This window comes from Telopea speciosissima, chromosome 11 (genome assembly GCF_018873765.1).
Source record: "Telopea speciosissima isolate NSW1024214 ecotype Mountain lineage chromosome 11, Tspe_v1, whole genome shotgun sequence".
Lineage (NCBI taxonomy): Eukaryota > Viridiplantae > Streptophyta > Magnoliopsida > Proteales > Proteaceae > Telopea > Telopea speciosissima.
The window spans coordinates 51560201-51574591 of NC_057926.1; the positions used below are offsets into that span (position 1 = coordinate 51560201).

The 14391-nt window shown below is 39.8% G+C and overlaps 1 protein-coding gene and 1 long non-coding RNA gene across 3 annotated transcripts in view; one reads left to right on the forward strand and one right to left on the reverse strand.

Annotated features, from left to right (window-relative positions):
• The window catches only part of LOC122645686 (mediator of RNA polymerase II transcription subunit 23), a 104617-nt gene that overhangs the window by 66877 nt on the left and 23349 nt on the right, over positions 1–14391 (forward strand). For both annotated transcript variants that reach the window (XM_043839014.1, XM_043839015.1), the window contains exons 14-16: positions 8533–8703; positions 8832–8945; positions 9078–9203. In XM_043839014.1, coding sequence (XP_043694949.1) covers positions 8533–8703; positions 8832–8945; positions 9078–9203 — 411 coding nt within the window. The remainder of the gene's footprint in view (positions 1–8532; positions 8704–8831; positions 8946–9077; positions 9204–14391) is intronic.
• LOC122645687 lies at positions 9306–12953 on the reverse strand. The gene is made up of 2 exons (XR_006330503.1): positions 12846–12953; positions 9306–9385 (listed from the first exon to the last, which is right to left on the reverse strand). It is a non-coding gene; the product is annotated as an uncharacterized LOC122645687 (long non-coding RNA).

The window sequence follows — 14391 nt, forward strand, 5'->3', positions numbered from 1 at the left end:
TGTCATAAGCATTGACTTACGAGAATAGTGATCCTATCGCCAGACCTTTTAATAAACAAGGTGTGGTCAGCACTGCTATGCTTATAACCCACGTAAATCATAGCCTTCTAAAACCTACCGACCCACGCTTGAGGTGACTGTTTCAGTCCATATAGTGCATGTTTCAATTCATAGACCTTGCCCTTGGTTTTATCACATGAAAAACCTAGTGGAATATCCATGTATACCTCCTCATCAAGCTCTCCATGAAGGAAAGCATTCTTCACATCGAGCTGTTGCAGATCCCATCCCAGATGGACGACACATGACAATAAAACACGAACAGTATTCAGTTTGGCAACTGGAGCAAAAGTCTCCCAGTAGTCAATCCCATATGTTTGGGTGAACCCTTTTGCCACAAATCTTGCTTTATTACTATGCCATCTACCTTCTGGTTAATCACAAAGACCCACTTACAGCCAATTGATCTTTTCCCAGTAGAAAGAACAACAAGATCCCATGTATTATTTTTTTTTAGTGCTTTCATTTTGTCCATCATGGCTGCATTCCGCTTTGCATCTGCAAGAGCCTCCTGCCAATTTTGTGGAATACGAATAGAAGAAAGGGAAGAAACAAAAGTATGATAGGAGGTAGAAAGGGAATCATAAGAAACAACCTGAGATATAGGATGTTGAGTACAAGCCCTAGTACCTTTACAAAGAGCAATAGGTAACTCAGGAGAGGAAACCTTACCAAATGGAGTAGTAGGCTCTGGATCAAAGGATGGAAATGGAATGGCTATAGTGGTGGTGGTCTTAACTTGCTTGTTTTTGGTCCATTGGTAGGTTTGTAGAGAATTATAAATTCTTTTCTAAAATTGTTCAACCTATCGTTGAACTGATTTTGGAGTATGTTCTCCTTGAATAAGGACTGTAGGCTCCCTCTGAATTTGAGCTGGTGGTGCCTCATTAGAAGGAGGAAGAGCACTGTCAGGAGGAGCAAATGGCAGAGCAAGCATAAACACATCTTGCATAGGCACATCTTCGTTGCCTATACCAGACTCTGCTTGAAGAGGCGACGATGAATAGTAGCCAATGGACTCATGAAACACAACATCCATAGTAACCACAGTATGTCGAGTAGGAGGATGATAACATTTGTATCCTTTCTGAATCAAAGAATATCCCAGAAAAATGTACTTGATGCCATTGGTTCCAGCTTCCCAGGAGAGTGATGATTTTGAGCATAACAAACCCAAAAATCCGTGGAGGAACAATAAATGAGGAACCACCTTGCATAACATCAACTGGAGCACGAGAATCCAAAATTTTAGAAGGCATGCAGTTTATCAGATAAGCAGCTGTAAGGACAGCATCACTCCAATATTAAGAGGGAACATGTCGTGCAAACATCATAGCTTGAGCTACTTCCAGCAGGTGGCGGTTCTTCCTTTTCGGCCACCCCATTCAGAGTTGGGGTATCAGCGCAGCTAGTTTGGTGAATACTCCCATTTTCAGCCAAGTACTTCTGGAACTGACCCTCCAAGTATTCTGTGCCATTATTGCTCTATAGGATTTTGAGAGTGGCATTGAACTAAGTCTGAACCATTCTATAGAAGAGTTGAAAACATTAGAATACATTACTTTTGTTTTGCATCATACCCACCCATGTAGTCTTAGAGTGGCAATCTATGAAAGTCACAAACCATCGATGTCCAGAGACAGATGTCCATTGAGCAGGACCTACACATCAGTATGAACCAAGTGAAAAGGAGAAAGACTTCTTTTATTCAAAGGTAAATAACTTGAATGAGTTTGTTTGGCTAGAACACAAGCCTCACAAAAAAAATCTTCCTTATTACACTGTTTGACTAACTGGGGAAAAAGACGAGATAAAGTTCCAATTAGGGGATGCCCCAATAGACAATTCCACTATTTCAGATATGAGGAAACAGAGTGAATCTGATGAAGTTGAGAGGGTAATGTAGCTGGGGAACGACAGCCATCATCAAGCAAATAAAGACCACCATGCACCTTACTACATCCAATCGTCTTTCCTATCACTAGATCCTGAAAAACACAATGAGAGGGAAAAAAGGTTACTTTATAGTTCAGATCTCTAATAAGACTACTAATGGGTAAAAGATTAGTAGTAAATTTAGGGATATGTAAAACAGAGGATAAGGTGATAGATGGAGAGCAACAAATAGAACCCTTTCCAGAGATGGATGAGAGAGAACCATCAGCTACTCAAACTTTATATTTGCCTGAAGTGGGAGAATACTAGTGAAATACACTGGATGTCCCAGTCATATGATCAGTAGCACCGGAGTCAATGATCCATGGACTGAAAACTACCGATGCACAGTGACCACCAAACGAAATACCTGAATGAGCAAAGTTGGAACTTGGAGGAATGAAAGAAGTGGGAGCAGTCGATGCAGTGGAAGCAGAAGAAGCCTTTAACATACAACGGAAAGCCAGGAGTTCTTCCTGGGAGAGATCAATATCGGTAGTGGGTGTTGTGGTAACAGTCTCAGTTTAATTAGCCTTGGTTTTGGATCAACCACGACCTTGTTCCTTTGAGGTATCACTAGTGTGTGGGGGCTCAGTAGATGCATGATGAGGACCAATACCAGTCTGTAGGGCAGATCTATCCGTAGCAGGAGGATGGAGCATTACCGCACACGACGACTCTCTTCGGTGTGAACCAAGGCATAAGACTACTACAATGTAGGGAAAGGGGATCGACTAAGGACTTGGACACAAATCTGATCGAATTCAACATTCAAACCAGCGAGGAAGTCATAAGTTACACTGGTAGGCTGGTAGTCAGCATAGTGATCAAGCTCTTTCCACAGACTACGGAGCTCAGCATAATATTGGGAGATGGATAATTCTTTCTGGATGGTGCCATGGACCTTCTTACGGAGTTCATACACCTGAGCATCATTCCCTACTTGACTATAGGTATCCTTCGCATGGCACAAGATCTCGGCAAGATCTTGTTGGCTAATATCTCGGTTTCGATGGATCTCGAGACGAGATCACAGTTCGATGGATCTCGAGACGAGATCACAATCGATACCCAAATACTACAATATCTCGGCCAAGATCTCGGTATCTCGACGAGATCTCGCCAAATATCTCAGTCTCGGTTCAACTCGGTTGAAGCAGACCAACTTAAGTCTTATAAAATCCCCCCTTGGAGTCGAAATTTCGCCTCTGTTGGTTTGCTGTGAAGGGAAAACTCATATAAAATGGAAGTTTTGTGATTATTTTGGGCAAATCTCACCTCCAACTGAAGACAAGGTACTAAAACTCGGGTCTCGATGCCAACTCGACTCTTGGAAAAACCGAGACAAGTCGAGATCTCGCCGAGTTGGTGCATTTTTTTTTTTTCAACTCGAAGCCTCAACTTTGGGTCAACCCAAGATCTGGACCCGAGATCCGAGATCTCGCCGAGATATGTCGAGTTTTGTCCAATTAGGTAAGGTATTTAAGTGGTAGGTGGGTTAAAATAATGGGTTGAAACCGAGATCCAACCGAGATCCGAGATCTCGCCGAGATATTGCACTTTTGAGACTCATAGGCAATCTCGTCTCGAGATTTCGAAAATCCGAGAAACTCGGCGAGATCTCGCGAGTTCTCGAACCTTGACTGAAGATTGAAGCTTCAACATCTCTCTTGAGAGCTGCATTGCATCTCAAGAACACTTTTAGGTAAAATTTCCTTCCAAAAAACAATTTTTTTTCATAGAAACATGATCTAACCTTGTTTTGTTGACCTTGAAATTATTATATGATATACATTGTCCACCGATCTATTGATTGAGCTTAATTCGACAACAACAACAACGTGGTCATTATGATGATCCGGCCCGACACTCATTTCAGTACTAACTTGTATTTATTTAATCTATGTGACTATGCCTCTTTCCAAGTTTATAACAATTATGAACTAACAGTCGAACCATCACTATGTATGATAATGAAATATGAATATGATGCCTAATGCTTAAATGGTTTATGGTTTGATGTATTTTAATTCTTAGTGCTTATATAAGTTGTTTTACACCTCTACTTTAATTATATGAGTTCTAAATATTGTGTGGAATAGCCTAGGATAGATCTCACGCACGCTGTAGACTACCAACCTAGGGTCCGTAGTCAAAATACCATTTTGGGTTTGAATTTGTAAAAACTAATGATTCCACTGTGTTTACAAGGCCTAAAATAGGATGTATGTCAAGTTTCAAGACCTATCTTGGTCATATGGCCACCGAAACCAACCATCGAGTTGAGAAAAAAAAATACAAGATCTCGCTGAGATCTCGGTCTCGGTTTCGTGGCCTGGCGAAACCAGTGGCGAAACCGAGATCTAAAACCTTGATCCTTTGTAGCAGTCCATATCTGAGCAACAGTGTCCAGCAACAAATTTCCTCTAGCATTATGTGGTTGCATGGAATTAAGCAAAAAAGACATTACCAGAGAGTCATTGGAGATCCATCAATCCTGAGGAGAACGAGTAGAAGAGGCGCTTTTCTGTCGTATCAATGATGTACCATGTGAGTCCTCGACCAGCAATTGTTAGGTAGGTTGATCGAGACCAAATCAGATAATTTGTTCCATCAAACTTGATGGAAAGAGCTGCGAATGGTAGATACTCTTTCCTACTCTGTCCTTCAGATCCTGAGGTAGCAGTAGTCATGTCAGACATGACGATAGGATCAAATAATTCAGAATGAGGATGTTGTGTAGCTTGATGCAGGCAAAAACCAAACAACCAGGTATTCTGAGATGGTGATTTTCAATATCTTCAAAATAGTTGGCAGGAAGAGCTGACTGTTGGGTCGAGTGCTCCTCTGAGGTAGGCCATTCCTCCAAAAATTAGCAATATCCGAAAAGGGGTGACCCCAAATCGATTTTGTCAGGGTTTGGAAGAAAATCCTGAAAGGTTGAAATCACAGGGATCAAAGAGTTGCCCAAGAGATGCAGGTCTGGATCTTCAATAAGGGAAGACTCGATCTTCAAAGGTGAAGATTCCAAAATCACGAAGGGGGCAGCAACTATCGATCCAAAAAATTATTTCATTCCTTGATTGAGGTGGTATATAGGGCAGCAGTAGATCAATAGATCACCTCATTAGTGCTGCCCCCTTGAAATAGGAGAAAACCAAGAAGAGAAGGCGGGAGATAGAGATCGAGCGAGAGAGAGAGAGAGAAGTTAAAGAGATGATGGGAAGGAAAAATTCTGTAACCAAGATCAGGTTGAGCTCTGATACCATGTTAACAGAATGTTAATGGCTGTAATGCTTGGATGATTTGAGAGCCATCCAAGCTCCTTTTATAGTAAAAAGAGGAGACAGAATTACAGTAGACCCCCCCCCCCCCTAACCACCAACTCTATTATTTAGAATCAGTTAAGGGGAAAAAAACCAGGAATGCTCCATTGCCCCCATGTGGCATCCTTTTACATAATTCAACAATTCCCCATAATTCTGGAGTTACTTGAGGTTTTCTAACCCTAATCCTTAGGTGATTAGATACCCTTCATTAGTTATTAATGTTTTTTCAGATTTCATCCGAGTCAGGTCATTGATGTCGTCAGCTTGAGAGTTTAGACTTCACCCAGGCTGTATGTTCTTTTTTGCTGCTTCTTTTATAGTTACAGGAAGCTGATTTGCAATTAACTTTGGCAAGGAAGCCAGGTTAATATTCACCAGCAGAGGGCATGAAAGTCTCTCGTAGTGTCACATATTTGGTGTCACTTTTAAGACAAAGTACATCCGATTAGGCTTCCGTATGATACAGTGGATCTAATATGATTCATGCAGCCACGTGACTTATGGAAAAGAAGAGCCTTAAGATGGATTCATCTCACAATTTCGCTTGCCAATAACTGCGCTCTTGCATTGACTTGGATAATCCTTACGCCATGAATTCGTGTACCACCTACACCATGGATCAAATCACTTCTCTCCTCTGTTACCTGGACAATACATGTACAGCCAAAATACCTGTGTCGCCATGACAGGACTCTGAGTGTACATGAGGTGCCCAGATAACTGTGTCAATGACAAGATTTTCAACCTTACTAGGGGAGATATATAGAGATTCAGCTTGAAGTTTGGTAGTTCTGATGAACCAAAGAGGTGAGTGCTGAGAATACTTATTTTCATTGAAGTTTTATGTCTGATTTCAGAATCTACCAAATGCACAAGTGAGAAACAAGGACATGGATTTGGAGATGGAAAGAGGTAAATTTTTATGAATAAAAAATGAGGGGGAAATTTAAGAGGGGGACCCAATCCTCTCCCCTCCTCCCCCACCAAAAAAAAAAAAAAAAAGAAAGAAAAGAAAAAAAGAAAAGAAAAAGAGAAAAGGTCATATATATGTCTAGTTACAGTGATGAAAAATATGTTAGCTGCAATTGCCGATCTGATTTTCACACCTGAACATTTTTGTAATTGAAAATCACAAAAAATTGTGCAAAATGACTGTTTTCTACAATTATCCATGCAATTAAGTAAGAAGAATCTGGAATGCTATTTGTTTGCGTTGTTTATGGGTTTGGTTTTACTCTTTACATTCATAGAACAATAACCATAACCTTATCCCAACTAAATGGGGTCGGCTACATGGATCCGATAGATGCTATGACAGTAATGGAAGTAAGAGAAATAAAAAGGAGTAAAAGGAAGTTAAAAGAAAATAAGTAAATGTAGAAGTTGAAGCAGTAGTCAAAGCAGCATCCCAGGAACATTCCCCTATAAGGGGTCGGCTACACGGGTCGTTATCCTCCAAACAACTAGGGATGTAAATGGATAACCGAAATCCGAATCCGAATCGGCATCTGTCTCCGTTTAGGGACATTCGTATTCATTTAGAGATATCCGGAAAAAAAATCCAAATACTCCAGTGAAAATCCGTCCGAAAAAAAAATCCAAATACGTAATAATAAAAAAGTAGGTAAATAATGATTTTGAGGGTTTTTTAAGATTCAACAGGTTCTAGAATATGATGAAAAGAGGATCATGATCTAAGAGATATGGATTGAGAGTGAATTGTATCAGCTAGGGCCTAGGGGGAGGAAGGTCCTGGTTACACAAGGGAGAGATGTAAACGGATGGTCGAAAATCCGAATCCGATCCGCCATCTGAATCCTTTTAGAGGTATCTGTATTCGGCCAGGGAATATCCGGATCCGATCACATCCGATCCGTATCCGATCCGTTTACATTCCTACAAACAACTCTATCTGAGGTCATACTAGGATTGAGACCTACCACATGCATATCCTTTCTTACTACTTCTCCAATAGTTATTTTAGGTCTGCCCCTACCTTTTTTAGCTCTGTCAAGCTGAAACTGGTCACTCTTCCTTACTGGTGCATCCATGGGTCTCCGTTGGACATGACCATACCACTGCAACTGGCTCTCATGGATCTTGTCTTGGATTGGTGCAACTCCCAAATCGGTTCTAATATAATCATTCCTTACTCTATCTCTCCTAGTCTTGCCGCACATCCACCTCAACATCCTCATCTCCATTACACTCATCTTATCTATATTACTCTTCTTAACTGCCCAGCATTCCGCCCCATAAGTCATAGCTGGTCTTATTATTGTCTTGTAGAATTTCCCCTTAAGCTTAACAGGCATGCGTTTGTCACATAACACTCCCGATGCACCTCTTCACTTCATCCATCCTACTTTAATTCTGTGGGACACATCATCCTCTATATCCCCCTCTTTGTTAATGATTGACCCCAAGTGTTGAAAGCATTCACTTTGTGGTAGCTCTTGCTCCTCAAGTTTTACCACTTCATCACCTCTCTTGTTTTGACTGAAGTTACACATCATATATTCTGTCTTTGTTCTGCTTAACTTAAAACCTTTTGATTCCAAGCTTGATCTCCATAACTCCAGTTTCGCATTAATCCCTTCCACTATCTCATCGATCAAAACAATATCATCAGCGAATAGCATACACCAAGGAACCTCATCTTGGATGTGTCTGGTTAAATCATCCATGATGAATGCAAACAAATAAGGGCTTAGAGCTGATCCTTGGTGTAACCCAATTGTAATTGGGACTTCACTACTTTGGCCCTCTGCAGTTCTGACACTCGTCACCACGCCCTTATACATGTCCTTAATTATACCCACATAGTTACTCTTTACATTCATAGTTACTATGAAATTGTGAGGAGCCATCTATTTACATTTTGTATGTAGTACAGGACACTTCCTGATTATCTTTCCTTCAATATATATTTTCTTTGAACGTTAATTCATGTATGCATCTCATTTTTGCCCTAGCATTCACAAGTGGGATGATTCAATGAGAATAATTTATATATTTGTAGAAAGAAAGTGAATGCTTTAGAATATTGTTATATAAAATATGTGGGAATTTACTCTTTTATGCTCTGTCCCCTTCCCCAAATCCCAGGTTATGATTGAGTTTTGAATGCATCCTGTATGTTATGTGAGTATTTGGTTTCTTGAGGCATTTATTGAATAATAGATTTAAGCATTTTTTTCCATGGCAGGCAGAGACGACAGTTATAAATCAATGCACACAGCTTCTGTCTCCATCAGCTGATCCTTCATATGTTATGACCTACATTAGTCATAGTTTTCCTCAACATCGGCAGTATCTATGTGCTGGCGCTTGGATGCTTATGCATGGGCACCTTGAAAACATTAATAGTGCAAATCTTGTATGATTCTGTAGCCCTTTGATGAGTTCGATTAGTAAATTCTTTGTGCTATGTGGCTAGAAGATTGGTGTATTGTCCTTAATTTGTATATGTTCTTCCCAATTGGTTATTCTGATTCTGGAATGCAGGCACGTGTCCTGAGGGAATTTTCCCCTGAAGAAGTAACATCCAATATATACATACTGGTGGATGTTCTTCTTCACCATATCCATGTAGAACTGCAGCGTGGACATCTCTTACAGGTACATATTGCATAGAGTGATCATTAGTGAAATTCCCGTAGGTTGGATACTGTTCCTGCTGCTAATTTTTCTTTTTTTTTTTTTGGTTGGGGGGGGGGGTTGTTGGCCGTTCTTTTGTGTACTCCCACTCAGGACCTTCTATTAAAGGCTAGCGCGAATCTTTCCTTTTTTATTTGGACCCATGAGATTCTTCCTTTGGATATTTTGCTTCTAGCACTTATTGACCGTGATGATGATCCCCATGCTTTGCGGATTGTGGTAAGGTTTCTAAAACGACACATTATTATTATAATTATTTTTAAAATTTTATCTTATCCAAACCCTTCTGTTATTTCTTTAACTGAATGCCTTACAATTTTATAGGAAAAAAGCTTGTTTATATTGTCTTTGTTTGCAAATAGAATGAGATGAGGAGTCCTTAATTGAGAAAGGTTTGTGGTCTTTATGTGATGGTCCTAGTACGTCGCTTAGAGGGAGGGGGAGGGGGGGGGGGAGTGAATCAGTGATTCACAAAAACTCTTCCTTCTATGGCTCGTACAATTTGTAGATGAATAGTGACTGTTTTACCAATCGCAAGTACACACTCGTATGCAACACCTTGCCTCTCAACTACATACAATCACAAACATGTAGCAAGGTCTACATGGTGTGCATACTTATCCTGCATCAAACACACTCCGATATATCCAAGCTCATAAATTCCACACACCATAGGAGACAGAGTTTTACGTGGTTCGGCAATGTGCCTACGTCCATGGAGCAATGCCAAAATCAGGGCTTTGTATATTGCCCAATACACCACCACTATTTTGATCGCTCGACATAGTTCGAGAACTCGCGAGATCTCGACCAAGATCTCCTTTTTCTGGGAGGTCGAGTCGAGTCGAGTTGTCATACGAGTAAAAAAAGCGCAAAATCTCGATCAAGATCTCGAGATCTCGCCGAGATATCGAAATCTCGACCCAAAGTCCTTTATATGAATGCCAGATCTCGAGATCTGGGTGAGATCTCGGTGGGAAATCTTGGTATACAGACACCTATCTCTTGGTATACAGATACTTATTTATGCCAGAAATTAGGACATACACTTATTTATGCCTAATATCATTTAAGTAAATGAATTTGTATTTCATTTAATTAGGATACTATTCATAAATAAGCAAACACCCCCCTATTTAAATCCAATAAAAATAGTTAAAAAATCAAATTCCCAAAGGAAAAAAAGTCAACCCCCCCAATTCAAGAACAAAAACTGGATTTTCGGTGGTAGGTGCAATTTTCAACTTTCTAATGCTGGGGTTTTCTCAAATCTAAAAATTTCATAAATCTTAATATGGTAAAACATTGCTAAAAACCAAAAGTGCGGTAAAATATTCATTTGTTTTAATGTCCAAAAAAATATTTTTATTCAGAGCGATTTATATTGAAGGAGTTATGTACGGTACATAATGTACCGGTTAAACTTAATTTGTTGTGCACAAATGCTATCAAAATCACTCTGAATGAAAATGTTTTTTTGGACATCAAAACAAATGAAAACACTTTTGGTTTTTAGCAATGTTTTACCATATTAAGATTTATGGAATTTTTAGATTTGAGAAAAACCCCAGCATTAGAAAGTTGAAAATTGCATCTACCGTCGAAAATCCAGTTTTTGTTCTTGAATTGGGGGGTTGACTTTTTTTCCTTTTGGAATTTGATTTTTTAACTATTTTTATTGGATTCAAATAGGGGGGTATTTGCTTATTTATGAATAATATCCTAAGTATTTACTTAATTGATATTAGGCATAAATAATTGTTTGTCCTGATTTCTAGCATAAGTAAGTGTCTGTACTGGTTTCACACTAACTGAAACTCCTATTTGGACTTTGTTTTTGCAAAATCTGATAGTGTTATTGTGTTTAAATGGCCTACAATAGTCTGAGCACCAAGTTTCAGACCCAAACAAGGTCTAAAACCTGCCGAAACCAGGTTTCGAGTTCAAAAAATAAAATAAAAATGCACCAACTCGACTGAGATCTCAGTTTTTCACAAGGTTGAGTCGGGGTCGAGTTCCGAGTTTTAGTACTTTGTCGCCCGATCCCTGTTACACCCTTAGGTGCCCACAAAAGTAATAGGTCTACAACAGGCCAACCCTTGAAAACCTACCAAGCACACACTTGATAGTGATTACAGATTTAATCAAACTAAATAAGCAAACCCAACACTCAATACATTCAATGAACTAGGAATCTTCAATCTCCTATCCTAGAACAATACAAAACGGGTTCGCAAGAATATATGTTACCTCCCTTGAAGTAACCAAAACAAAGAAGATCTTGCAGACTATGTTCTCCTCTTCGATTCACCTTCTTGCAGAATCAGATTGTGAAATCTTGATATTCCCAAACTTTCCAGAGAGATACTGGCATCATCATATAATCAACCTTGTAGCGTAGGATGACCTTTCTCCCACTCTCCTCTTTTTCGCACACACTAGGAATTCCCTAGTTGTCTCCTTTAATAGACAAGTACGACTTAAGGTGAAAAGCATAGTTGTCAAAGTGTCGCCTAGGCGCCGCTTAGGCATCCAGGTGGAAATTCTGGACCAAGGCAAGTTTTCGCCTTATTGTCTAAGGCGCTTTGGTGTCAGCAGCACATGCTCATCTCAACCCCACCCCCCACCTCCAGTAAGGAGGAAACAACAATTGAAACATTGTTGCTGGCACCACCAGCACCATAGCATCAGTAGCAGCAGCATAATAAGTAGAAGAAGATGAAGATGGAAGGAGGGGAGGAAGAAGAACAAGAAGATTGAAGTAGTAGCAGTGGCAGCCATAACAATTACCGCCAACGACGAGAAGTTGCAGTGGCCACCACCACGCCATTCTCCCTCACTCATTCATGATTCCAGGAGGACAAGTGGTTTTTGCTCCGGTATTCCCCCCTGACTCTCCACTACCCCACTTCTAGAATCTATCAACATCGAGAATGCTCTCAACTCCCCCCTCTTCTTTAATAAAATTTTTTATTTATCTTATTTTATATATTAATTCCCTAAACCCCCCTTCTTTAATTAGTAGTTGTCGTAGAATCCATCGAGAATGCCCTCAACCCCCTTTCTTTAATAAGATATTTGTTTATCTTATTTTATTTTATTATATCCAAAAGTTGAGGAGTAAAAAATTAATGTATAAGGCTTCCAAAGTCTTTCTAGACATTTGAAGATTGAGATGATGACAACTCTTACGAGAATACATTAATAAATACTAAAGCGCCTAGGCGATGTCTAGGTTGGCTCTTGTCGTCTAAATGCTGCTGGCCCTCGAATGCCTTGGATCACCTAGCACTTTGACAACTATGGTGAAAAGTCATTTTTATCCTTTGGAGTCGACATCGAGAGCTCCCGAGTTGACATCAAACAGACCTTCCAAGTGTCAAGCAGAATGTGTTGAATGTCAAGTCCCTCGGACAATCATTTCTCCATTCTCCTGGCCTCCTTTGATGCCGATGCTTTGTTGAGTTTTCTCCTTTGACATGGAGCCATATGTTAAAAAGTGTTGAACAGAATCTTCTGAATGTCGACTTTGTCAGATGCATCAGTCAACATTTTACTTTCTCTACTTGACATTAACAGACTATCGAATCTGATTCTTCGACATTGAGCTACGTTCAGTCAATGTCGAGTCTGGGCAACTGCTGAACTTCTCCAACAAAATACACTGCACTATGCCTTGCCTGCACTCACATCTCTTCAGCACTGCCAAACATACATCATCACCATGTGTTGGCTCAACTATAATCAAGAATGTTGCCAACAATGACAACCATCAAGTAGGTTGCCAACAAACAATGACAACCAGCCAAACACCACTAAACTGGCAGCCACTTTGTCTCAATGCCTTCTGACTCTACATACCCAACATTATGTAATAGAGTAATTTTAGATGGAAGCATGGATTGCAAGACATAAGATGTGAAACATTCCAGAGACACCTCAAGAGCATGCCTTTGAGGTAGTACATATCTGGCAGTTGGGTGAGGACATGTTCCCATGCTGTTTGGTTCCCTTCTTGTAATTTTTGCTGCCATCTCATCAGTTTTTTCTTTTTGATCTTGTCCATCAAAAATAAATACGTTAATAAATAAAAACTGAATTAGTATGTCAAAATATAAAAAGCAGCGCTTATAGCCATTGTAATTGTACTACTAACAGAAAGAGCAGATTCGTATAACAGTACAAGGATGCTGTACGATCATATACCAGGACCTCAAACAAAGGACTTCCTATATAATTCTGATCAGCCCATCTCCATATATAGTTTGCCATCAAATGTTAAATTCTCCAAAATAAACATCTCAAACTTCTACTTCAATACAACGGCTATCAGATGATTCTCATTACATCAAGGCAGCAAGAGCTATGTGTAGCCATGGAAACATCTCGTTGACATGGAAGCAGAGGTCTGCTAAAGCTCTAGTGGATGCTCTAGCCAAAGGAGGGGAAGTAGAGAGTTATGTATATAAGGCCATATCCATTTGTATAATATGAGATTTGGTGTTTTCATGTAAAAGCACTGCCTTTGGATTTTGGGTCAAATGTATGTGTATACTGTTGTACAGCTTCCTTTGGCCGCTTCACCCAATAAAATTTTGTTATTCCATTGAAGAAAAAGAAAATTTAATACTATCCATTCCCAAATTTCCATCAAGTCTGTAGAAGAGTGGAAGAAAAAGACTAAGAGTCATCTTCTTCTCAGGCATTGTCTTCCAACAATTAAAGACATCATCATCAAGTAGAAAATCACATAGTAGTAGTTTCTGACAAAAAAGGATATTAAAAGTGGAAAACTTTTGGTTCTTGTTTAGTATTGAAAACTAGAGTAGTCATTAGTTTACAAGTAGAGATTTGAGCTGGAGAATCAAATGCAAGTAATTCTTGAGCAAAGAAAATAAATATATGAATGTCAATAAATAAATAAGAAGGAATACAGCGACATCAAGTTCTTAAGTAACGTTTTTTTCTTTTTTTGGTAAATAAAATATTCATTACCAAAACCCCAAAAGGGGCAAGAGAGGGGGAGGGAGAATACACAAGGATAGGAGGGGGGGAGCTATACAAATAAACAAGCCCTAAGAAGCCGGGCCATCAGAGCGAAGGTAAGAAATATCAAAACCCCAGGATACACAATACGCCTGTTCCTTGGGGTATCAACAAGAGGTTTAAGGGGGAGCAGGTAGAGTTTAGAGCTAACGTCAAAGTAGATGGCTTTCCAAATCATGTCAATAGAGCGAGAATTGGAGGTCCATCTTCGGAGATTCCGCTCCATCCAGAAGTGAGAAATAGCAGCCCCAAACACAAGCTTGCTGGCGGTATTACATATTGTACTACTCGAAAAAACCCTACTCAACCAAAGCCACTCCCTCGTGAATGGGAGGGTTCTCTTGCTACGGTGCCAAACAAA